A 26,187-nucleotide genomic window follows, 5' to 3' on the forward strand; every position below is an offset into this window, starting at 1 on the left:
CCCCAATCTATTGCTGCCGCCTGAGTCCCAGCTGATGACTAGAGGGAAAAAAACTGTTTAAACTCTTGCCACGATGCTTCAAAGGGCCGTTCTACAGCTGATCAGTGTTAAAAGCAAACAAATGAGTCGGGTTGTAAGTGCGAGGACTGGTCGTAAGTGCGAGGACCTTCCAGAAATGACTCTAACCAGCTAGTCACATGACCTCCAAGCCACACCCACAAAATAAGCCACACCCACAGAACCGGTAGTAAAAAAATTTAGAACCCACCCCTGCCCAGAACCCCAAACAGAACTGGAAACTGACATGTATGCCAGGTGGCACAGTGGTTAGGGTGCAGTACTGCAGCTACTTCAGCTGACTGCTAGTTCAGCAGATCAGGGGATCAAATCTCACCAGCTCAAGGTTGACTCAGCCTTCCATCCTTCTGAGGTGGGTAAAATGAGGACCCAGATTGTTGGGGGCAATAGGCTATTTAGTATACTGTCTTTGGTGTAAGCCACCCAGAGTCCTCGGAGAGTGGGTGCCATAGAAATATGATAATAAATGAATGAATGAATGAATGAATGAATGAATGAATGAATGAATGAATGTATTCATGATGGTTGTAGTGACCCAGAGTGATAGAATCAACTTTTAAGGAACAAGGGATGGAAACTGATCAAGGAGAGATTCAACCTAGAAAAATAAGGAGAAATTTCCTGACACTGAGAGTAATTGACCAGTGGAACAGAAGTTGCCTTCATAAGTTGTGAGAGCTTCATCACTGGAGGCTTTCAAGAAGAGACCAGACTGCCAACTGTTAGAAATGGTGTAGGTTCTGCTTGGGCAGGGGGTTGGACTAAATGACCTAAAAGGTCCCTTTCAACTCTGTTCATCTGTTAATCTGTTACTAACTAAACAACTGTAGTTATTCACTTCACAGCTGTGGCAAGAAAGGTTGTAAAATGGGGCCAAATTCACTTAACAGCTGTCTTGTTTAGCAACAGAAATTTTGGGATCAATTGGGGTCTTAAGTCAAGGACCTCCTGTACTTCTAAGCCAGGTGCCATCAATCCTGTATTTGTGCATTGTTATTTTTTTCTGCCTAAGTGGCATCTCTCTCTCTCTCTCTTATTTTTTTCCCCCTTTACTAAACCCTCTTTTCCTAAAGCATACGATGCATTTTTTTGTCAATAAGAAAGTTTTAAATCAATAGGAGATTGAAAACAAAACAATTTATAGAAAGAATAGCAAAGCTTCAGTGGTCATTAAGAGGTTGAGCTGTTCACACAAGACAAAGACAGGTGTCAGAAGCTTCCTGGGTGAAGAGCACAAACATCCAAGCTGACCGCCTCATAGCTAAATTCCATGCAGATCACCCGGACAAGCCGGGAGGGGGTGGGGTACACCCTCGGATGGGGTAAGGTACTAAACTTGTTGTTTATCTCGCGCAGGCCTCACGGAGAGTGAAGGGAGAGGGGCCGGATGTCAGCGTCTCACCACTGACATAGAAAGGAAGATAAGCCCTGGACTTTTGCCTGCTAAATCCTTTTGAAGCTCGGTCTCCGTGGAAATGAAGGGGGAGGGGGACATTCCTGTGAAATGACGAGACAAGAAGTCAGGAGAGTGAGAAGCAGATAATTGGGGATCGGAAAGGGAGGGATTGGGGGGCAAAAGGTCAGTCTTGTCTGCATCGAGTCATGATCCGGTTGCTGTGCTCGAATAAAGAGAAGATTTCCTTAAAGATTGGCAGTTTGGAAATTCATTTATTTTGAGATAGCATCGAAGTCTGACAATAGGGTTGGATAAAGTATTATGGAGATCTGAGCTTTTGGCAAAAATCTTGAAGGAAAAAAAAATTTAAACAAACGATGCTATTATCAACAACATCTTGGTTTCTTTCCGAGAGATTTAATCTCTTCATGGGTGGCGAAATTTCCAGTAATGTTGGGCTTGCTTTGGAATAAAAATAGAAAATCGGGGGAAGGAAATTCAAGGTTAAAGCAGCAACAAGAATAAAAATATGGAAACAGATTCATCTTTTTTTTTAAAAGAAAAACCAAGTCGGCCATAAATACAGCAAGGTTAAATCATAAAAGGATTTTCTTCTTAGCTAAATATGTAACAAAATATAGCAGGGTAAAAACACAGAGATGTGAAATTTCCATAACCACTGTTCGAGTGGATAGTTTCTGCTGGATTTTTAAATAAGAAGTGACGGGAATATTCATACAGTAGCTTTTTTTCCACAGAAAAATGGGATTAAGTCCTACGGCAATCTTCTCCTTGGCATTCTAGATTTCTTTATATAGGGAACCAGGAGAATTTTTTATAAAATACAAAGATAAAAGACTTCTTTTAGCGGACCAACAGAACATATTTCGTGGGGTTCTCGGTGCTCTCTGAGTTTATTGGGTTTTTTTGCAGACATTTCATTACCCAATTAGGTAACATCATCGGTGCCAGAAGGGAGTGAGGTTTGCTTGTTTACAGGTAGTCCTTGACTGACAATCACAGCTGAGCCCAACATGCTAAACGGGACAGTTATTCAGTGAGCTTTCCCCATGTTATAACCTTTTTTTTGCCATAGTTGTTAAGTGAATCACTGCAGTTTTAAGTTAGTAACATGGTTTGTTAAGTGTATCTAGCTTCCCCATTGACTTTGCTGTTCAGAAGGTCACAAAATGGGATCACGTGACCCCGGGGACATTGCAACCATCATAAATTTATGCCAGTTGTCAAAGGGTCTGAATGTTGACCATGGGAAGGTTACAACAGTTGTAATTGTGAAAAACGGTCGTGTCACTTTTATCAGTGCCGTTGTAACTTTGATCGGTCACTAAACGAGTGGTTGTAAAATGAGAACTGTCTGTAATACACAAAGAAGAGGATGTCAAGCTATTCTCCAAAGCACCTGAAGGCAGGATAAGAAACAACGGGTGGAAACTAATCAAGGAGAGAAGCAATTTAGAACTAGGGAGAAATTCCCTGACAGTTAGAACAATGAATCAGTGGAACAACTTGCCTCCAGAAGTTGTGAATGCTCCAACACTGGAAGTTTTTAAGATGTTGGATAACCATTTATTATTTATTTATTTATTTATTTATTTATTTATTTATTTATTTATTTATTTATTTAATTTTTATACCGCCCCCTCTCCCGAAGGACTCGGGGCGGTGAACAGCCAAGATTAAAAAACATATAATATAAACATTAAAATACATTTAAAAGAAAATTAAATCCAAAATGGCTCCCCAATTTAAAACGCCTTACCCATAACCCTATAATTAAAACAAATTTAAAATTTCCACATTTAAAAGGGGGAAGATTTAGGCCAGGCCGGCTTGATGAAATAGAAGAGTCTTAAGCGCGCGGCGGAAGGTGCGCAGATCCGGGATCCTCCGTATCTCCGGGGTGAGCTCGTTCCAGATCGTAGGTGCCCCCACAGAGAAGGCTCTCCCCCTAGGGGCCGACAGCCGACATTGTTTGGCCGACAGCACCCGGAGGAGCCCCTCTCTATGGGAGCGTACTGGCCGGTGGGAGGCTATTGGTAGTAGCAGGCGGTCCCGTAAATAACCAGGTCCTAAGCCATGGAGCGCTTTAAAGGTGATAACCAGAACCTTGAAGCGCACCCGGAAGACCACCGGGAGCCAGTGCAGCTCACGCAGAGAGGTGTTACATTGTCTGAAGTGGTGTAGGGTTTCCTGCCTAAGCAGGGGGTTGGACTAGAAGACCTCCAAGGTCCCTTCCAACTCTCTTATTCTATTTTATTAATAACATTTGGCTCAATTTGATTGTTGCAGAGAAAAACAGGAGGAAAATTGATTTCTTGAACCCCTCATTTCTGGAGAGTAGAAATGGGGACACTTCAAAGGCAAGGAAAACCATATTTACGGGTACAGTTTAAGTGAAACCTCGCTCAATAGCAGTAATTGTGAGGGGGGGGTGTCCTGGAGTCTTAGTGGACAATCACTTAAATAGGAGCCAGCAAAGGTGTGGCGACAGCCAAAAAAGCCAATGCAAAAGATTGCATGAACCGAGGGATAGAATCAAGATCATGTGAAGTGTTAGTACCACTTTATAAAGTAAGGCCATACCTGCATCCAGTTTTGGTCGCCAAATTATAAAAGAAGATGTTGAGACTCTGGAAAGAGTAGAGAAAAGAGCAATAAAGTTGATAAGGGGGCTGGAGGCTAAAACATATGAGGAACGGTTGCAGGAATTGGGTTTGTCTCGTTTAATGAAAAAAGGGAGTAGGGGAGACATGATAGCAGTGTTCCAATATCTCAGGGGCTGCCACAAAGCAGAGAGGTCAACTTATTCTCCAAAGCACCTGAAGGCAGAACAACAAGTAATGGATGGAAACTAATCAAGGAGAGAAGCAACCTAGAAGTAAGGAGAAATATCCTGACAGTAAGAACAATCAACCAGTGGAACAGCTTGCCACCAGAAGTTGTGGGTGCTTCATCACTGGAGGCTTTTAAGAAAAGACTGTTAAGAAAACTCTGTTATTCTGCAATTCTATGAAAAAAACAAGGCCAGTAGAAGGACGCTACAACAGCTCCCATGCTGCCCTGCAGTTGTGCTCAAATCTCATCATCCCCAGCCAGCACAGTGCCTGTGAGCACAAGCTGCATTTGAAGGAAACAGATTAGCAGCTGCAGCTACCTTATGTGAAGATGTAACTCAGCGGAGGCCTGTTTTTAGAATTCATTTTAGATATGTACATATTATTGTTATTATTCAGGGAATATTGGATAAACATAGCCTGAGGGGAAAAACATAAAGAAAACAATTCAGCATTGTCCATTGAGTTAGGAAACATGATGTTCCACAAGCTTTAAGTGGAAATTTATATATATATATATATATATATATATATATATATATATATATATATATATATATATATATATATATATATATATATATATATGTTTTCTCAGGTTTTCGCGGGTGTTTGTATGTAGGTCTTTGGTTATTCGGGTCTTCTCCCACGTAAAATTGGAAGTGTCTTGGCGACGTTTCGACGAAGTCTCATTCGTCATCTTCAGGCTGGTGTTCTCGGCTTCGTGCTTCCAGGAGCTTCCAGGAGCATTGCTCCTGGAAGCACGAAGCCGAGAACACCAGCCTGAAGATGACGAATGAGACTTCGTCGAAACGTCGCCAAGACACTTCCAATTTTACGTGGGAGAAGACCCGAATAACCAAAGACCTACATATATATATATATATATATATATATATATATATATATATATATTTACTTAGTAAGCAGCAATGTTATTTAATGACTTTTTGGAGAATGAATTAGAGACAAAAGTTCACCCAACACAATATTGACACCAAGTTTTCTAAAACGTTTCAGATTAGAACATAGAATCATAGGGCAGGAAGGGACCTCGGAGGTCTTCTAGTCCAACTCCTTGCTGAAGGCAAGTTGTGGGAGCTTCATCACTGGAAGCTTTCAAGAAGAGACAGGACTCCCATCTGACAGAAATGGTATAGGGCCGTGATAGTGAACCTATGGCACGCGTGCCACAGGTGGCATACAGAGCCATATCGGTGGAGATGCGAGCTCAGCTCTGGCGTGCATGCACGTGCCGGCCAGTTGATTTTCGGGCCTTTTGGGCCCACCGGAAGTCAGGAAAAAGGCTGTTTCTGGCCTCCAGAAGGCCTCCGGGAGGGGTGGGGAAGGCCATTTTCGCCCTCCCCAGCCTCCTAGAAAGGCTCTAGAGCCTGGGGAGAGTGAAAAACGGGCCTTCCGGTGGGACCAGAAGTTGGCAAACGGGCCCTTTCCAGCAGGGGTGGGTTCTAAATTTTTTTACTACCGGTTCTGTGGGTGTGGCTTATTTTGTGGGTGTGGCTTGGAGGTCATGTGACTAGGTGGGCGTGGCTAGGTCAGAGTCATTTCTGGAAGGTCCTCGCACTTACGACCAGTCCTCGCACTTACGACCCGACTCATTTGTTTGCTTTTAACACTGATCAGCTGTAGGACGGCCCTTTGAAGCCCGGCGGCAAGAGTTTAAACAGTTTTTTTTCCCTCTAGCCATCAGCTGGGACTCAGGAGGCAGCAATAGATTGGGGGTGGGACCAAATAAAAGGTAAGAATAACGTGGGGGGGGCGGGAGGGCGGGCGGGGGAGAACCAGTTCGGTGACAGCATATCGTCACCGCTAGCGGCTCGGCCGGACCGGATCGAACCGGGAGGAACCCACCACTGCTTTCCGGCCTCCGGAGGGCCTTCAGGGGGGTAGGGAAGGCCGTTTTGACTCTCCTCAGCCTCCTAGAAAGGCTCTGGAGCCTGGGGAGAGCAAAAAATGGTCCTACCTTGCCATCACATGCCAAAAGTGGGGGGAGTGTATGGGGGCTTGCACGTGCATGCACAGGTGGGTAGGGCGCATAGAATTGTGGGTGTGGGCACACACACGAGTGACCCCCCCCACACTCCCCCCCCACTTTTGGCACACGATGGCAAAAAGGTTAGCCATCACTGGTATAGGGCCATGTTGGCGAACTTATGGCACGCGTACCCGAGGTGGCACGCAGAGGCATCTTTCTGGGCATGCGAGCTGTCACCCAACTAACCTGCAGTTGCGCATGTGCGCGCCCCTCAACTGGTGTTCGGGCCACCGGTGCGCATGTGTGCAATTCAGGGGACCCAGCTGGTCTTTGGAGCTCTCCTGCGCATGCAGGCACATTTGCGCATCGGTGCAAGAGTACTTGCACACAGCACGTGCATGCATAGAAGCGTTCGTGCAAGTGCATTGCGCATGCAAAAACTGCACACGTGCGCAGATGGTGCGATTGCTCATGCAGCGCATAGGGGGGAAGGCGCACAAAGCTTGCGTGCACCCGCAGATGGTGCGATTGCGTGTGCAGCACACGGGGGAGCCACACTGAAGCCGCGCGCATGTGCAGATGGTGTGATTGCGCGTGCAGCACAGGGGAGCGCGTGCGCAAAAGCCGTGCACATGTGGAGATGGTGCGGTTGCAGACGCAGCACACAGGGGAGGAGCCGCGTGTTAGCACGGATAGCACGCAGGCACACAAAGCGTGTGAAGCATGTACCTGTTCGGCACTCGGTGAGTAAAATGTTCGCCACCACTGGTGTGGACTACAAGGTCCCTTCCAACTCTGTTAATCATTCTGGTCAAGTGCTTGTCTAGTCAATTTTTGAAAGCCTCCAGCGATGGAGGCAAGCTATTCCATAGATTAATTGTTTTCACGATCAAAAATTTCTCCTTATTTCTAGATTGGATCTCTCTTTGATTAGCTCCCACCCATTACTTCTTGTTCTGGTCTGTGGTATTTTAGAGAATAAGTCATTTTCTGTGACAGGCCCTCAAGTACTGGGAAATAGCCAGAGATGGGCGTCACATAAATTAACAACCAATTCGCCCAGCACCGAAAATGTGAGTGCATGTGCAATGCTCATGCATCTGGCTTGCACAGATGTGGCAGCTTAGAAGGAGCCTTGGTGGAGCAGTGGACTAAAGTGCTGTTAAAGTAGCACTTAGCTGCCAGCTGCCTGCAATTACTGCAAGTTCAAATCTCACCAGGCTCAAGGTTGACTCAGCCTTCCATCCTTCCGAGGTAGGTAAAATGAGGACCCGGATTTTGGAAGCAATAAGCTGACTTTGTATAAAAAAGAACACTGCTTGGGGGGGCCCGAAAGCCCTACTAAGCAGGTATATACAAAAGTATGAAGGCTATTGCTTAACGCACTGTAAGTCTCAGGAGAAGGGTGGCATATAAATTGAACCAATAAATACATAAACAAACAAACAAACAAACAAATAAATAAATAATAAATAAATCGTGGCTAAATAGGACGGCATAGTGCCGGTGTGTGTGTGTGGGGGGTGGCTGGCAGGTCGCTACTACCGGTTCGCTTGAACCGGTCAGAACCGGCTGAATCCCATCACTGGAGAAAGTAATCATGTCCCCCCTTATCAAGTACTAGGAGATAGCAATCATGCCTCCCCCTCCCCACTTATCCTTCTCTTTGACAGGCTAGTCATACAGGTAGCCCTGGAATTACAAACCCAATTGAGCCCAACATTTCTGTTACTGTGCAAGACAATTGTTATGTGAATTTTTCCCCATTTTACAACATTTTTTTGCCACCGTTGTTAATTGAATCACCGCAGTTCTTAAGGTAGCCACATGGCTGTTAAGGGAATCTGGCTTCCCCATTGACTTTTCTTGTCAGAGGGTCCACAAATGACGATCACATGACCTCAGGAAACTGCGACCGTCATAAATAGGAACCACTTGCGCCAAGCATCCAAATTTTCATCATGTGACCATGGGGATGCTGCAACGGTCGTAAGTGTGAGAAATGGTCGTAATCCTATTTTTTTTTCCAGTGCTGTTGTACCTTTGAATGATCACTAAACAAATGGTTGTAAGTCCAGGACGGCCCCCCCCTGTATCTAGCTCCCCAACTTTCAAAGTTAAGCATGACGTCTACCAAAACAAGTAAAATTATCCGTATTCTCCCATTTAAAAATTTTTTGTTTTTATTGGCCTCTGAAAAGAAAGAACGTTGGCTTTCTGCCATTCTGAAAAGCAAAAAATAAAATCCAACTCTCCATAGCAACCTCAAAAAAGAAAAACAGGTGCTCTGCCTTGCCCCCACCTATATGATGTCTCTAAGCTTGGCCTTATGAATCATAAACACCTCCACTGGTTATTAAAGTGGGATAGAAGTAACTCTCTAACCACAGTACTAATTGCTGCCAACTTCAACCACACAAGTTAGAATGTTCCTAAACATGCCATAACACCATAAATGTTTAATAATGGTTGCATTAAATCAGGATCTCCCAGAGGGTGAGGTGTGCCTCGATTGGGGAAGTACAGACAACAGTCCAGAGGCGTGAAGAAACTTTTAATTGTACCGGTCAGTCCTAGAGGAGATCAACCCTGTCTGCTCTTTAGAAGGCCAGATCCTGAAGAGGAAACTCAAATACTTTGGCCACCTAATGAGAAGGAAGGATTCACTGGAGAAGAGCCTAATGCTGGGAACGATGGAGGGCAAAAGAAGAATGGGATGACAGAGAATGAGGTGGCTGGATGGAGTCACTGAAGCAGTAGGCGTGAGCTTAAATGGACTCCAGAGGTTGGTAGAGGACAGGAAGGCCTGGAGGAACATGGTCCATGGAGTCACGATGGGTCAGATACGACTTTGCAACTAACAACAACAACATTCTGTTCTATTCTATTCTATTCTATTCTATTCTATTCTATTCTATTCTATTCTATTCTATTCTATTCTATTCTATTCTATTCTATTTGACTCTCCTCTACTCTACTCTACTCTACTCTACTCTACTCTACTCTACACTACTCTACACTACTCTAATCTAATCTACTCCATTCCACTCCACTCCTCTCCTCTCCTCTCCTTTCCTCCCCTCCTCTCCCCTCCCCTCCTCTCCTCCTCTCCTCTTCTCTTCTCTCCTCCTCTCCTCTAGTCTGTGTTACTATCTTAACAACCTCAGTGAGTTCACTTAACAACTTTTGCAAGAAAGGTCGTAAAAGGGGGCAAAACTCACTTAGCAACAGAAATTTTGGGCTCAATTGTCATAAATCAAGGACTAAGTGTAGAAGAAACACAATCAGAAAGCTACTCTGGAAACCAAAGTTTACAAAAAGAATTAACATGAAAGATCTCTCTACTAATTCCCCAAATTAAGTGTACCGTCGAATCTAATTATATAGGCCTACAATACACTGGTTTATTAGAACCGAATAAATAAACAAAGAAAATCCCGTCTCTTACAGGCTTGCGGATATCTGGACAAAGGAGAGGAAGTCAATTTCCAGAAGGAAATCAGTCAATTTCAATCTCACCAGTTCTTTGCCTCTTTTTTGAATGGGCTTCATCTTGCAGTGATTACAGGAATTCTGTACAGACACTCTCTCTCTCTCCCTCCCTCCCTCCCTCCCTCCCTCCCTCTCTCCCTCTCCCTCTCCCTCCCTCCCTCTCTCTCTCTCTCTCTCTCTCTCTTTTTTTTTTTTCAACCCAGAGAACAAGACTTGCACGCGCATTTATGTAAAAACTCTGAAACCATTCCCAGGTCACTTTTCAGTTACTCAACTTCTTATGCATAATAAATGACAAAGCAACTTTGCGCAAAGATCAATGGAGCAGTCCTTCAGAAGGAATACTTGACTATTTCAAGGTTTTCTTCCCCGTGCACCATTAAACACACACTCTCTGCACACACGCACACATGCTGTGTCTATAAACCTCAGTCTGTGGAATACCAAAAGCACCCCATATTATTTCTGCCTTTCCTTTCCTTTCCTTTCCTTCTTTCCTTTCCTTTCCTTTCCTTTCCTTTCCTTTCCTTTCCTTTCCTTTCCTTTCCTTTCCTTTCCTTTATTCCCCTTCCTTTCCTTTCCTTTCCTTTCCTTTCCTTTCCTTTCCTTTCCTTTCCTTTATTCCCCTCCCTCTTCCCCTTCCTTTCCTTTCCTTTTCCCCCCTCCCCTCCTTCTTCTTCTTCCTCATCCTCTTCCTCTTCCTCTTCCTTTCCTTTCCTTTCCTTTCCTTTCCTTTCCTTTCCTTTCCTTTCCTTTCCTTTCCTTTCCTTTCCTTTCCTTTCCTTTCCTCCCCTCCCTCTTGCTCTCCTCTCCTCTCCTCCCCTTCCCTTCCTTTCCCCTCCCATCCTCTCTTTTCCTTTTCCTTTCCTTTTCCTTTCCCCCCTCTCCTCCCCTCTCCTCCCATCCTAAATTTCTCCTCTCCCCCTCCCCTCCCCTCCTCCTCCCCTCTTCTCCTCTCCCCTCCTCCCCTCAGATTCTCCTCTCTCCTCCCCTCCTCTCCCCTCCCTTCCCCTCCCCTCCTCTCCTCTCCTCAGCTTCTCTTCTCTTCTCCTCTCCTCTCCTCTCCCCTCTCTCCTCCCCTCCCCTCCTCCTATCTCTTCTCTCCCTTTCTTATTCCTTTACTTCCCCCCTCTCCAAAATTCTCATTTACGCTAAATTTCCACAGGGAAACCAAGTTTTCTATGCTCCCTCCCTCCCTAAGAAATAGTTTCATCACAGCAATTGCACCGCTGTGATTCATCTGAGAGACTGGTCGTTTCAGCTGACACCACCATTCTTCTAAGCCTTAAAAGTTTCACTGGAGATTTCTGTATTCTCCCTTTTTTTTAAAAAAAAATTAATTTCAGGAAGCCCAAACTGTTCTAAAACGACTGTTGGCTTCCAGCTTCCCAGCCTCATGTATTACGCATGCTGTCTCATTTCGGCTGCGTGATTAATCCGTAGCCTTCACTTGAAAGCCTATCAGCAGTCAATTCCATCCATTCTCAATTATTAAAACAATTTTGCCAAGTCTCCAAACCTTTGAGGGAGTCACTGAGCACATTTGGAATGGAGAACTATGTCATGGGCCCTCTCACAAAATGGCTGCCCTGAGGAGCGTGAAAACAAGAAATCAAAGCCGTCACGTTCTTCTCCTCAAATCCTTCTAGGTCCCCATCACGACAAAAGTGAACACTTCACACTTTTTACTGGCTGGGTGGGAATCTTTCTAAACCAAACCGCCAGCGACTTTATTTCATGACAGTACCTCAGAATACAGCTAGCCCTTGATTTTCAACCATTCGTTTAGGGACCGTTCAAAACGGCACTGAAAAAACTGGACATGATCTTTTTTTCCACACTTCGACCGTTGCAGCATCCCCAGAGTCATGCGATCAAAATTCAGACACCTGACAATTGGCTCATATTTATGACGGTTGCAGTGTCCCGGGCAGTGCATGTTTCATATGCGCTGTTTCATATGCGCTGTCTCCGATGTATCCTTGGCATCACCTGGCAAAGTTCCAAATAGCGCAGTCTTGGAACGTGCTGGAATTTCTAGCATGTATACACTATTGAAACAGCGACGTCTACGCTGGCTGGGGCATGTTGTGAGAATGGCTGATGGTCGGATTCCGAAAGATCTCCTGTGTGGAGAATTAGTGCAGGGAAAGTGCCTCAGAGGGAGACCACAGCTGCGATATAAGGATATCTGCAAGAGAGACCTAAAGGCCCTGGGAATGGACATTAACAACTGGGAAACCTTGACCTCCGATCGTTCAGCTTGGAGGCTAAAGACGCAGCATGGCCTTCTCCAATTCAAAGAGACACTTGTTCGGCAGGCCGAGGCAAAGAGGCAGTCCCGGAACCAGCGAAATCTGGGGGCTGGGCAGGGGACAGAATGTATCTGCCCTCAGTGTGGAAGGGATTGCCACTCTCGAATTGGCCTTTTTAGTCACACTAGAAGCTGTTTTAGGACCTCTTTCCAGAGCACGATACCATAGTCTCTTGAGACTGAATTTTTATTTTTAACAATACATGTGGTCCTCAATTTATGATCACAATTGAGCCCAAAATTTCTGTTGTTAAGCCGGACATTTGTTATGTGAATTTTGCCCCATTTTACGACTTTCCTTGCCACAGTTGTTACGTGAAACATTGCATCTGATAAGTTAGTAAGTGAATCTTGCTTCCCCCATTGCTTGTCAGAAGATCTCAAAAGGGGATCACACAATCCTGGGACATCGCAACGGTCATAAATGTGAGTCAGTTGCCAAGCATCTGAATTTCGATCACGTGACTATGGGGATGCTGCAAAGGTCGTAGCTATGAAAAACGGTCATAAGTCACTTCATCCAGTGCTATTGTAACTTTGAACAGTCACTAAACAAACTGTTGTAAGTCAAGGACAACCTGTACTTTTTGGGAAAATGTTTGTTGTGGATGTTGTATTCACCAAGACATCGAGTTTTACTAAATTCTAGATTGACATTCTAAGCATCAAGGTTTCAAGTAACAGACCCAATACAATCAACCCTGAAGCCATTTTGGAGCATCTTCAGGGCTGCACTAACAGCTGTCTCAACCTTGGCAACTTGAAGTTGTGTATACTACCAGAAAATTACAACAAAGGGACTACATATTTAATAATGCACGTGTTGACCGCAACGAGAATTGTATTTGCACAATACTGGAAAAATGAGGATACACTACAAACCAAAGTATAATTAGAAAAATATTAGACTGTGCAGAGATGGATAGATTGACATTAATAATAAAAGATAAGGAAGAAACAGAATATTTTTTAACATGGGATATGTTTTATCAATGGTTGGATAAAAGAGGTAGTAATTAGAAAGATTACTGAAATATATAGGTAAATGAAGTAAAAAAATACTATAATAAGTAAATTGTAGTATTTTAATTATGGATGTTATTATAATTATTACTTTTACTACTACTTTATTAATACTTTGTATAAACAAATTGATCCAGACAATACACTATTAAGCACTTATGTATTTTAAAGAATATAAAAATGTATAAATAAAATAAAAAAAAAAAAAAGAGGTGTAGACTTCAACTCCCAGAATTCCTCAGCCAGCAATGGGGGAATTCTGGGAATGGAAGTTTACACATCTTCAAATGGTCATGGTTGAGAAATACTGCCCGAACTGATGTTCTGACCCTCACTTGGCACTTCCCATGTTGGATTTCTGGCTTTTTTTGTAAGAAGGTCCACTTAGAAATTCAAACCTGCGAGAAGAGAGCTCATCTCTTCACCACCCTCACCAAACAGCCTCATGGAATTAACTCCAGCCGTACTTACAACATCTATCAGCTGAGCAATGGACAATCCAAAACGCACGATGACAACATCAGAAATATTAGCCACTGGCCTGGACCATTTGTTATATCCAGAGAAAAGTTTCTTCAGAAGACGTTCTTCGGCATGCGCCCGGGTTTCTACATGGCCAAAAGCTGTGGAGAAAACAGAAATCCATAGGATCCATACATTAACATACAATACATAATCAATCAATCAGTGTATCATCTGAGTACATCTTTTGTGTCTTCTCCCTACTCCTCAATTATTTCACATATCTTAATATTTATCATTTCATTTATTATGCCATTTCTCCCACCTTTCTTTACACCAGGGGTCCTCAAACTTGGCAGCTTTAAGACTTGTGGACTTCAACTCCCAGAATTCTCCAGCTAGCTATGCTGGCTGGAGAATTCTGGGAGTTTTAGTCCACAAGTCTTAAAGCTGCCAAGTTTGAAGACCTCTGCTTTACACCATTACTCTCTCTATATATATCTTCTCCAACCAATAATAAAATTGTCCCCCTATCTTAAAATATTCCAATTCCTCTCTATCTTTAAGTGTCAAAGTCAATCTATTCATTTCTGCACAATCTTCTTAATTATTTCTCCCTCCATAGGGATTTTCTCTGCTTTCCATCTTTGTGCAAATACTATCCTCGCTGCTGTTATAACCTGTACAATCAAATATATATTTTCCTTACTAAATTTCTCTAGTAAGATACCCAATAGGAACAGTTCAGGTTTTAAATCTATATGTGGTTGTATCATTTCTTCTAACCATGTTTTGATTTTCATCCAATAATTTCTCGCTTCTAGACATGTCCACCACTTATGATAATATGATCCTGGTATCTGATGACATTTCCAACATTTTGCAGGTTTATCTTTAAACATTTTTGCCAATTTTTCAGGTGGCCATTATCACACGTCTTAATGTGTGATAATGCATTAAACTAGCAGAATAACAGAATTAAGCTAGCAGAATAACAGTTGGAAGGGAACTTGGAGATCTTCTAGTCTAACCTCTGCATAGGCAGGCAATCTATCCCGTTTCAGACAAATGGTTGTCCAATCTTTTCTTTAAAACCGCCAGTGATGAAGCACCCACAACTTCTGGAGGCAAGCTGTCCCACTGATTGATTGTTCTCACTGTCAGGAAATCTCTCCTTAATTCCAGCTTGCTTCTCTCCTTGATGAGTTTCCACCCATTGCTTCTTGTTCTGCTTTCAGGTGTTTGGAGAATAGGTTGACCCCCTCTGCTTTGGGGCAGCCCCTTAGTGATGGCTGCAACCGACTCTATGTGGTAGATACTGATTTAATTTACAAATGCTTCTCCTTTCCATATTTATTGTTTTTGGGTGGTGATGTTTTTTTATTTACTTGTGGAAGCTATTCTACACTCTAGTTATTCAAAAGGAAGCACCAACTTTAAGATGAAAAGTAGGCTAGATTCAGATACTGTACTAAGAAGAACCCAACTTTTGGGCAAGTGGATACATTTTGAAATCATTGGGGAAGCTATCCTATTGGTCTCCCTATTGGTCTCCGGTCACAATTCAAGGTGTTGGTTATTACCTTTAAAGCCCTACATGGCTCAGGGCCAGGGTATCTTCGAGACCGCCTTCTACTGCATAACTCCTAACGACCGGTAAGATCCCACAGAGTTGGTCTCCTCCGGGTCCCGTCAGCTAAACAATGCCAGCTGGTGGGCCCGCAGGGGAGGGCCTTCTCTGTGGCTGTCCCAGCTCTCTGGAACAAGTTACCGCCTGAAGTCCGGACCACCCCCACCCTATTGGCCTTCCGAAAAGCGGTGAATACCTGCCTCTTCCAGCAGGCCTAGGGCCGTTGATCTCGCTTTTGCGATCCGGCGAGATCCGGCCATGAATGGTGTGAATGAGTTTTAATGTTTTTAATGTTTTTAATTTTTAAATGTTTTTTATAATGATTTTAAATGCATTGTGAGCCACCCTGAGTCTTCAGAGAGGGGCGGCATAAAAATTGAATGAATGAATGAATGAATGAATGAATGAATGAATGAATGAATAAATAAATAAATAAATAAATAAATAAATAAATAAATAAATAAATAAATAAATATCCATGATGGTGAACATAGCTAGTTATATTTCTTTTATTTATATATTAGACATTTAACTTGCCTTTATTGCTTTATCAGCAATAACCTAAGGCAGTGAAAATACCTAATACTCTTTCCCTCATCCTATTTTCCCAACAACAACAACCTTGTGAGGTGGGTTGGGCTGGAAGAGAGGAGCTGGCCCAATGTCATCTGGCTGGCTTTCCTGTCTAAGGCAGGACTAGAACTTACGGTGTCCTGGTGATTGTCTCAAAGTCACCCAGATGGCTTTCTTGCCTGAGGCGGGACTAGAACTCACCATCTCCTGGTAGTTTGATTCTTGTTTCATCTTAAGGTAGGGCTAGAACTCATAGTCTGCTAATGACTGGCCCAAGGTCACCCAGTCAACATTCATGCCTAACACAAGACTAGAACTCACAGCCTCTTGGTGATTGACTCAAAGTCATCCAGTCAGCTTTCATACCTAAGGTAGGACTAGAACTCACAGTCTCCTGGTTTCTAGCCAAGTGCCTTAACCGCTACACCAAACTAGCTCCCTTTTTAAAGGGGAAAGTTACATGTTTTTTTTTTATTATTTTTTTTTTATTTACATGTTGATGGACTCTATACTTGTTGTGATTCCGACCCCTGAGCCTGTCTTATCGGAGGGAGAAGGCTCCGAAAGTGAAGGAGAGGAGTTGGCCAGGCCTCCCTCTCCAGGACCCTCCTCTCTGGCAATGTCTCAGGTGTCTCCTAAAGGAGAAAAGATTGGCCAGGAGCCAGGTATCTCCGAGCAGTCGCAGTCGGACAGTGACAGAGATAAGTCTTGGCTGGATCCACGCCAGCATTGGAGAGACAAGCGCATGCAACAGAAAAGGAGGTGTGCCAGAGATTAAGCTGAGTCACTGGACCACAACCCACAGGAGATAAAAGGGGGTGTAGTGGCCATTCAGGCTCTGTGACGGACAAAACTAAACAACTAGCGAGTCGCATTGTATCTCTGAAACTATGTTATCTGCCTGCCTTGGATTTAATACGGACTGGACTTGACAATTCTGTGGCTTTGTGTATTTGTTTTGGTTTATCTGACGGAGGAGGAAGACCTCCCTCTGTGAGTAAAGTTCTTGGCAAGCAGCTACTGGGTTGCTGCCAATCCTGTTATCGAAGGAATTTATTGTCTGCAAGTTTTATTTAACCCATAGCTGACTGTTTGTGTGTGTGTGTGAGACAGGGACAGAACATCACTGGGGAATCCACTAGTAAGTCATAAAAGTGGCTTATTTTGTTTTGGCTTAGTGCAGGGGTCTGCAACCTTAAACACTCAAAGAGCCATTTGGACCCATTTCCCACAGAAAAGAAAACACCGGGCGCCACAAAACCCTTCCCGTGCCTGACTATTTCCTGAGCGGCCACAAAACTAGCATATGTAGTTGAATTAAACATTCTGTTTTTTTCTAAAACATAACTTTTCTTGGATTTATCCATGGTTGGCCTACCGGGGGTTGAAAAGCTCAATGAATCATGTTCCAGCAGGTGCCACACATTGGCAGTTGTGACACATATTTTGAGCGACAGGGAGCCACAGCAGAGGTGTGAAAGAGCCACATGTGGCTCCAGAACCACAGGTTGCTGACCCCTGGCTTAGTGTGTTTGCTCCTCACCACCTTGCTTTATTCAATAAACCATGGTTTAAATAATCTTGGCTCAGTGCAACTATGTTGGCTGCAGGGAGTGAGCTCAAATAGGTCCAAAGCTTACAGAATTGTGCGAACCGATCATTCATTGGCATAGGTGCAGCTACAGGATAGTCAGAGTTCTCAGAAAGTACTTTGAGGAATGGGATATGTAGTCCAAAACCTCCAAAACTCTGCTAAAATGGGCTATTGTTTCATGAATTCTGCTCCTAGGTTAATGAAAAAAATCCAAGTTGCACATGGAATAAATTTTTCAGGCCTGTACCTTATGGTTGCAAGTGTGAAATAAGGTGGGTAAAAGTGGCAAGTCTGCCAAATCTCTCTCTCTCTCTCTCTCTCTCTCTCTCTCTCTCTCTCTCTCTCTCTCTCTCTCTCTCCTCTCTCTCTCTCTCTCTCTCTCTCTCACACACACACACACACACACACACACACACACACACACACACACACACAGCTCTTAGATTCCTAGCCAAGTTCTTGTTTTCCAGATAGGGAAGCATCCATTCAGAGCCAACAATCCGAAGTGCTGTTATCTGAACCAACCACAAAAATAACACAATTTCAGTTGTTCAACTAGCAGCTGAAAAGCAATGCAGGCTCCAGACAGGTGCTTGCCTTGCTCTGGAAAGACCCATTCCATGCTTGTCACTCTCCACAGCACAACGCCGTTGTGACTACCGACACCGGCAGCCGACTCAGAGAGTGTGAAGCTGTAATGGGGAAGCAGTGCACCTCCTAACCTACAAAAAGCTTGATTGGTGGAACAGAGCCAGAGTTCACCTAGCTTGAAGGCCCCCTAATATACCCTTACCCACCCACCCCAAAAGGAAATTGTGACCCTGGTCATTTTGGTGAGGTTTCTGAGCTGCAGCATTCGATTGGGAGCCAAATATATCCGCTCCTTACAAAAAGACTCTGATCAAGATTCATCAAATATGCCGAAAAGCTCATGCAAAATAAAGGGAGATAAATCACCGGTAGATCTCTATTGAAAAGCGAACAAGGCTTTGCAAATGGGAAGTGTGAGCTGAGTGACAAGATCGCTAAAACAGCTGGCTGATCTGGGGGAGCCAAGAAGGATTTCCCATGCAGGCTTCTTTTGATGTAATCTTCACTCTTAGTCTTCCTTCCTTCCTTCCTTCCTTCCTTCCTTCCTTCCTTCCTTCCTTCCTTCCTTCTCTCTCCTTTCTTCTTCCCCTCTCTCTCCATTCTCCCTTCTCCTTCCTTTATTCCCTCATTGCTACTTCCCATCGATTATTTCTTTCTTTCTTCTCCTCTTCTCCTTCCTTCCTTCTTCCTATCTCCTTCCTATTGCATTCCTTCCCATCTCTCCCATTTTTTTTCTCTCCTTTCTTCCTCCCCTCTCTACCTCCATTCTTACCTCTCCTTCCTTTCTTCCCAACTTCTTTCTTCCTTCCTTCCTTTCTTTCTTCCTTTCTTCCTTTCTTTTTCTCTCTTTTTCTTTCTTCCTTCCTTCCTTCCTTCCATTCATTCTTTCTCCCCTCTAAACTTCCTTTCTTCCTTCTCCCTATCACCTTCCCATCACTTTCCTTCTTTTCTTCTTCCCTCCCTTCCTTCTTATCTCTCTCCTTCCTTCGTTCCCTCTCCTTTCTTCTTCACCTCGCTCTCCATTCTCCCTTCTCCTTCCTTTCTTCCCTCATTGCTTCTTCCCTTATCCTCTCTCTCTCTTTTTCTTTTTCTTTCTTTCTCCTTCCCTCCCTCCTTCCTTCTTCCTATCTCTCCTTCCCATCATCTTTTCCTTCCTTCCTTCCCTCCTTCCCTCTTCATATCTCCTTCCCATCATCTTCCCCTCCCCTCCCTCCCTCCCTCCCTCCCTCCCTCCCTTCCTTCCTTCCTTCCTTCCTTCCTTCCTTCCTTCCTTCCTTCCTTCCTTCCTTCTTTTCAGCAAGGGCACTTCTGAGTCATGTCTGGAAAAGTTGGTGGCGGCTGCCGGGCTAATAAAGGAACTCTCCGAAGCGCCTTGTGTTGGGGGGGGGGAGGGAGAAGGGAGGGGGTGGAGAACAAGACAATGTAAATAAATATTCAAAGCCCAGCCCTTGCCTTGCTCAGAAACTGCCAAGGCGACAAATTCCCCCCCCCTTTTTTTTTTTGCTGCCTGAAGGCAAAAATGAAAAGCAACCAAAAAAGAAAAACACCTCCCATCCTTCAAAGTGCAAAGTCCGTATCGAGAAAGCTTGAACACAAAGGGAGAAATCAGGAGGAATTCTGGCTGGGGTTACCTTTTCCCAACTCGCATATATCTGATAAGAGAAAGCTTACTCCTTCTAATAAAATATGTTAGTTGTTGTTGCTACTCTCGAATAAGGGGGGGAGGGGGTGTCAACTCCTACAGAGGGGGAGGTGAAGACCCTCAGAAAACCCCATCTCATTAACGCTGATGAGATTACTCCAAGAGCAAACAGACCCCAGGCTCCCAGAGACCACCTCCACCACAGCTGTTATTTGCCGCATCAGCAAAGCTTTAGCCTGGGCAGTTTACATTAAGGGACTAATGGAAGGAGGGAAGAGAAATAAATAACGTCTGGGAAAGCAGAGAAAAAGGGCTGTAATCTTCCTAGGCTCCTACGGGCTCAACCCTCAAATCTGGTGACGGGCACAAAGCTCAGAGGATAAAGCAAAGGGTTACCCTGAGCCGTGAAATAAAAATATATCTCTTTATATAGAATAGAATAGAATAGATTTTTTTTATTGGCCAAGTGTGATTGGACACACAAGGAATTTGTCTTGGTGCATACACTCTCAGTGTACATAAAAAGACAAGATACACTCATCAGTGTATCTTTTAATAATATCTATTCTGTAATTGGTTTAGAAGATAAGGAACCATGCAAAGGGGCTACCGTCATATATATTTCCTGAATATTCCAAATATACAGATATTGTAGGATGACGGGAGGCTAGAACATATGAAGAACGGTTGCAAGAATTGGGGATGTCTCGTTTAATGAAGAGAAGGACTAGGGGGTGATGGGATAGCAGTGTTACAATATCTATGGGGCCTGCCACAAAGAAGAGAGAGGTCAATTTATTTCCCAAAGCACCTGAAGGCAGGACAAGAAGCAAAGGGATGGAAACTCATCAAGGAGAGAAGCAACTTGGAACTAAGGAGGAATTTCCTGACAGTGAGAACAATTAATCAGTGGGACAACTTGCCTCCAGAAGTTGAGGGAGGCTTTTAAGGACAAGACTGGATAGCCACTTGTCTGGGATGGTATAGGGCAGGGATGCTAAACCTTTTTGGCATCGAGTGTCCAAACCCGGAACATGTGCCAGAGCACCAGAAACCCAAAGATCAGCTGGGCGAACAGCGGGCATGCCCACAGAGAGGGCTCTGTGTGCCACCTCTGGCACGTGTGCCATAGGTTCGCCATCACGGGTACCAGGGCAGGGGGGTGAAATGCTCCCAGGTTCAGGCCGAATCGCCCGATCCAGGTATTGATGGAAGCGGATGGTTCGGAGAACCGGTAGCAAAAATCCCTGCGCACCCCCCCCCCCCCATGCCTAGCTGAGCCGTGTGATCATCAGAGGCTTTTTTTTTTGCTTTTAATTTTTAATTTAAACTTAAATTTAATTTAAAATTAAAAATTTAATAATTTTTAAAAATTATTTTTAAAAGCATTTTTTCTACAACCTCTTCGGCCAAAAAAAAACGCTTTTAAAAGTTAAAAAAAAAAAGCCTCTGATGATCACGCAGCTCAACTGGGATCGTCAGAGGCTTTTAAAAGCATTTTTTCTACAACCTCTTCTACAACCGCTGATTTTCTGCCCGAGCAAGGGATTGGACTAGAAGACCTCCAAGATCTCTTCCAAGTCTGTTATTCTGTTCTGATGCAAACCATCCTTACGATAGGAACAAACCCTGTTAAGGGAGTTCGGGGAAATGAAAAGGGGGGGAAAAAACCCAGATCGTTCAAATCTTCCCTTCTCATAAGTTTGCAGCCACAGAGAAACATCTCAACATCTCATAAAGACGAACTGGTTGCAAAGTGTGTGCGAATTTTAATCACGTGGCCCTGGGGATGCTGCCACGGTCGTTAAGCGTGAAAAGCCTTGAGTCTTTGGAGAAAGGCGGCATACAAGTTGAACAAATAAATATTTTTTTAAAAAAAATTCTCGTAAGTCACTTTTTTTTGGTGCTGTTGGTAACTTCGAACGGTCACTAAACAAATGGCTGTCAGTCAAACAATGACCTGTACTTTTATTGTAAAGTGATAGTAACTGAATCTGAAATAGTATAGGTTGTCCTGCCTGAGCAGGGGACTGGACTAGAAGACCTCCAAGGTCCTTTCCAGCTCTGTTATTCTATTCAATTCTGTTCTGTTCTGTTCTGTTCTGTTCTGTTCTGTTCTGTTCTGTTCTGTTCTGTTCTAGTTCTAGTTCTAGTTCTAGTTCTAGTTTAGTCTAGTCTAGTCTAGTCTACCATACCATACCCTACCTCTACTCTACTCTTTCTCTTCTCTATTTTCTTTCTCTTCTCTTCTCTTCTCTTCTCTTCTCTTCTCTTTCTCTTCTCTTCTCTTCTCTTCTCTTCTCTTCTCTTCTCTTTCTCCTCTTCTTTTCTCTTCTCTTCTCCTCTTCTATTTTCTCTCTTTTCTCTTCTCTTTTCTTTCTCCTCTTCTTTTCTCTTCTCTTCTCTTCTCTTCTCTTCTCTTTTCTTTCTCCTCTTCTTTTCTCTTCTCTTCTCTTCTATTTTCTCTCTCTTCTCTTCTCTTTTCTTTCTCCTCTTTTTTTCTCTTCTATTTTCTCTCTTTTCTCTCTCTCTTTTCTTTCTCCTCTTCTTTTCTCTTCTCTTCTCCTCTTCTATTTTCTCTTCTCGTTCTCTTCTCTTCTCTTCTCTTCTCTTTTCTTTCTCCTCTTCTTTTCTCTTCTCTTCTCCTCTTCTATTTTCTCTCTTTTCTCTTCTCTTTTCTTTCTCCTCTTCTTTTCTCTTCTCTTCTCTTCTCTTCTCTTTTCTTTCTCCCCTTCTTTTCTCTTCTCTTCTCTTCTATTTTCTCTCTTTTCTCTTCTCTTTTCTTTCTCCTCTTCTTTTCTCTTCTCTTCTCCTCTTCTATTTTCTCTCTTCTCTTCTCTTCTCTTCTCTTTTCTTTCTCCCTCTTCTTTTCTCTTCTCTTCTCCTCTTCTATTTTCTCTCTCTTCTCTTCTCTTCTCTTCTCTTCCTCTTCTCTTCTCTTCTCTTCTCTTCTCTTCTCTTCTCTTCTCTTCTCTTCTCTTCTCCTCTCCCTTCCCTTCCATTCCCTTCCCTTCCCTTCCATTCCATTCCCTTCCCTTCCCTTCCCTTCCATTCCATTCCATTCCATTCCATTCCATTCTATCTCATAAGTTTGAATGTGTATCCTCCCTCCCTTCCTTCATCTCCGTGAGAAACCAGGGAGGGTTTTATCTGAGACACTTTGTCAAGTTACTTGCTTGGCTCTGGGGCTGGGGTCTCTTATCTGTCTGTTGCCTTGGTGAGGGACCCTCCCCTTCAAGGCCCATTCCCTCTTCCCCCTTACCCTCTATGTGAACTTTACACATCCTCTTCTGTTGCTGGAGACTTTTGACAATCCCTGTGGTCTGGGTGCAAAGAATGACCCACCGAATGAGTCCGAAACATCTCTAAGCTTTCTTAAGCCAAGACAAGACCTACAACTATGGCAAACTTACTAATTGTCTGAATACCCTCCGTGATTTAATACTCGTAAGCTAATGAGTACATTAGAAATTGCTCTCCAACCTCACCGTCTCACCACTTCTTCTCGACATTTACTCGGAATCGCAATGAATCAGAGCTACTGATGGGAATTCATTTCACCTCCATGGCCTCCTTCTCAAATGCCAAAGAATGCTGTTTATAAATGGCCTGGGGTGGGGATGGTGGAAAACCTAGAACCAATGACCGCCCCCTCCCCGCCCAATCTCTGGTTCGTTCCAAGCTGGTCTCCAGAACAGGATCTCTGGCTAAAAGTCAACGTGTCGCATTCACACAACACAGAGAACCATTGGTCTGAGTGTGTGCAACCTCCCCCACCCCGAATCCAAGTTCAGTTCACCAAAATGCACGGGATGGACACACACACACACACACACACACACACACACACTCTAAATCAAGGCTAATGTGAATCATTGTTTAGCGCACTGTTTGCAAAAAAAAAAAAAAAAAAAACCACCACCTCATTTTTTAAAATAAGATGGTTAAGAGGGTTGTGTGAATGCAGGGGAAATGGCTCCCACTTCATTGTTATTTGAGGAGGGGGCGATCTTTTTAATTTATTTCTTTAATTTTAACAAATGCAAACTCCTTCTGGTTACGCCAGGCTGAACGGTGGTGAATGGAGAAGAATCTTCCCACCTAAATGCCTTGCCATGTTAGGGAGCTACAGGATGCCCTTGGCTGATCCACTGGATCTCCGGATCTTCCTGTTAAGGGCTCCCTGAGGATAAAAGCGGGAGATTCCCCCTAATCCTCCCCTTGCAGGGAACAGCTGTTTTCCTTCAGGAAAATCCCTGCACTCATGAGGTGAGGCCCCCCTCCCCCCCCCCTCATCTTCGCCAGCTGGAGAGAACCTAGTTCTGGTCTCTTGATGGGCAGCTGGGGGTGACCTTGGGTCGGTCTTTTCTCTCTCTCCAGCCAGCCCACCTCGCAGGGCTGTCATTATCATCCCCCTTGCGAAGAGCAACAGGGATGGGGAAGCTGGGGGAGGTGGAGGAGGAGGAGGAGGAGGAGGAGGAGGAGGAGGAGGAGGAGGAGGAAAAGAGAGCTCAATCCCCAAAGCACCGTTTTTTTTTTAGTGCTTCAGGACCTCGGACAGCGCCAGGTCCCATTTCCCCCCCCCCCCCTCTTTTTTTTTTTTTAACACGTTTTTTATCGTTTTACGTTCACACAACGCGCTGGCCCCCGGGTCCCTTTGCACGCCTCGCGACGTGTAAAGACCCACAACGTGCCAAGTTTGGACGTGTTTAACCTTGATTTTTTTTTTTAAAAAAAAAAGCGTCCGTCCCGCGGGACTCGGGTTTGTACCAAACCCCCCCCTTCCCCGTGTTGCCCTCGCGGGTCGTGTGAACGCGGTCTGACACGGATGTTTAAAACACAGGGTGGGGAAGAAAAAAGGGGTCATCTTTGGGGAAAGAGGGGGTGTCAGGGGGCTCCTCCGGCCACGATCGCTCCCCCACCCACCCCCCTCCCCGCCGCCCTCCTTACCGGGGAAGAAGTTTGCGCAGAGCAGGAGCAGGAGCGGCTCCTGACACGCGAGGAATCCCATCGGGGAGCGCCCCCGACGCCGAGCCATGCCTCCCGGCCCGCCTCAAACGCAGCAGGTCCCGGAGCGCCGGCGTGGCTCGCCGCGCCCCTCCTCTTGCCGCGATCCCGGGGCATCCTCCTCGCCTGCCCGACCGACCGACCGACCGACCCGCAGCTGAGCTCCGATTCCCGGCTCGTCCGCTTGCGCTGCCGAAGCCTCTCGGGAGGGAGGGAGGGAGGGCGAGCGGAGGGGCGCGCCCGGCGGGGACTTCTTCTTCTCTCTTCGGAGGGGCCGCGCTCCGGCTTGCCCAGCCGGTGAGGAGCCCAGCCGGTGAGGAGCGGCGGCGGCGGGCGGCGGCTTCTTCGGCGGGGGCTCTGCGCAGAAGCTTGGGGGAGGGGGGGGTTTCCTTCTGCTGCGGCTTCTCGCCCGCCCGCCCGCCGGAGTCTCGGAAGTGCGTCCGGGCGAAGCGAAAAGCCGGGCCGGAGCTGCGGGCCAGGAGCGGGACAAGGGGAGGGGGTGGTGTGCGGGGGGTGGGGGGGGTCTGGGCGGAACATCTCCCCTGGCGGGACCGACCCTCTGCCGGGCGGGGGTGGGTAGAGGGGGAGGAGGGCGGAGGGAGAGCCCGGGTAGGGGGGGAGGGAGAGGGAAGGAGACGGAGGAGGAGGAGGAGGAGGAGGAGAAAGAGATGGAGGAGGAGGAGGGGGAGGAGAAGAGAAGGAGGAGCAGAAGAGGAGCCAGAAGGAGAAGAGGAAGAGGAGCGGGAGAGGAGAGGAGAAAAAGAGAAGGAGGAGAGAAAAAGAAGAGAAAAAGAGGAGGAGAAGGAGAGGAGAAGGAGGAGGAGAGGAGAAGGAGGAGCAGAAGAGGAGCAGAAGGAGCAGAAGAGGAGCAGAAGGAGAGGAGGAGAAAAAGAGAAGGAGAAGAGGAAAAGAAGAGAAAAAGAGGAGGGGGCTGGGGAGTAGGAGAGGAGGAGCAGAAGAGGAGCAGAAGGAGAAGGGAAGAGGAGAAAAAGAGAAGGATAAAGAGAAGACAAAGACGAAAAGAGGGAGAAGGGGAGAAGAAGAGGAGCAGAAGGAGCAGAAGAGGAGCAGAAGGAGAGGAGGAGAAAAAGAGAAGGAGAAGAGGAAAAGAAGAGAAAAAGAGGAGGGGTAGGGGGAGAAGAAGAGGAGGAGAGAAGGAACAGAAGAAGAAGAGAAGAAAAAAAGGAGAAGAGGAAAAGAAGAGAAAAAGGAGGAGAAAGGGGAGAAGGGGAGGAGAGGAGGAGGAAAGGAGAAGGAGAGGAAGAAGATACTCAGAAGAAGAGAAGGAGAAGGGGGAATATAAAGAGAAAGGGAAGAAGGAGAAGAAGAGTGGAGAATGAGAAAGGGAGGCAGAAGGAGAGGAAGAGGAGAAAGAAGAAAGAGGAGAAGGAAACGATGAGAAGAGAAGGAGAAGGAGAGGAAGAAGATATGCAGAAGAAGGGAAGAAGGAGAAGGGGGGAATATAAAGAGAAAGAGAAGAAGGAAAAGGGAGAATGAGAAAGGAAAGAAGAAGGAGAGGAAGAGGAGAAGGAAGAAA

At 45.1% G+C, this 26,187-nt stretch overlaps 1 protein-coding gene across 2 annotated transcripts in view; it reads right to left on the minus strand.

The window, feature by feature from the left end:
* Positions 1–24,681, minus strand: part of CHRNA4 (cholinergic receptor nicotinic alpha 4 subunit) — an 87,046-nt gene extending 62,365 nt beyond the window's left edge. The window contains exons 1-2 of one of the 2 annotated variants that reach the window (XM_070940137.1): positions 24,594–24,681; positions 13,623–13,774 (exon numbers count right to left, since the gene is read on the minus strand). In XM_070940137.1, coding sequence (XP_070796238.1) covers positions 13,623–13,774; positions 24,594–24,681 — 240 coding nt within the window. Of the gene's footprint in view, positions 1–13,622; positions 13,775–18,067; positions 18,090–24,593 lie in introns of those variants that run through there. The other variant, XM_070940138.1, reaches the window with a different exon arrangement.
* Positions 24,682–26,187: the final 1,506 nt, after the last annotated feature.

This window comes from Pituophis catenifer, unplaced genomic scaffold (assembly GCF_029215685.1).
Source record: "Pituophis catenifer annectens isolate HBS135680 unplaced genomic scaffold, rPitCat1.0.hap2 SCAF_3, whole genome shotgun sequence".
In the NCBI taxonomy this organism is placed as follows: Eukaryota; Metazoa; Chordata; class Lepidosauria; order Squamata; family Colubridae; genus Pituophis; species Pituophis catenifer.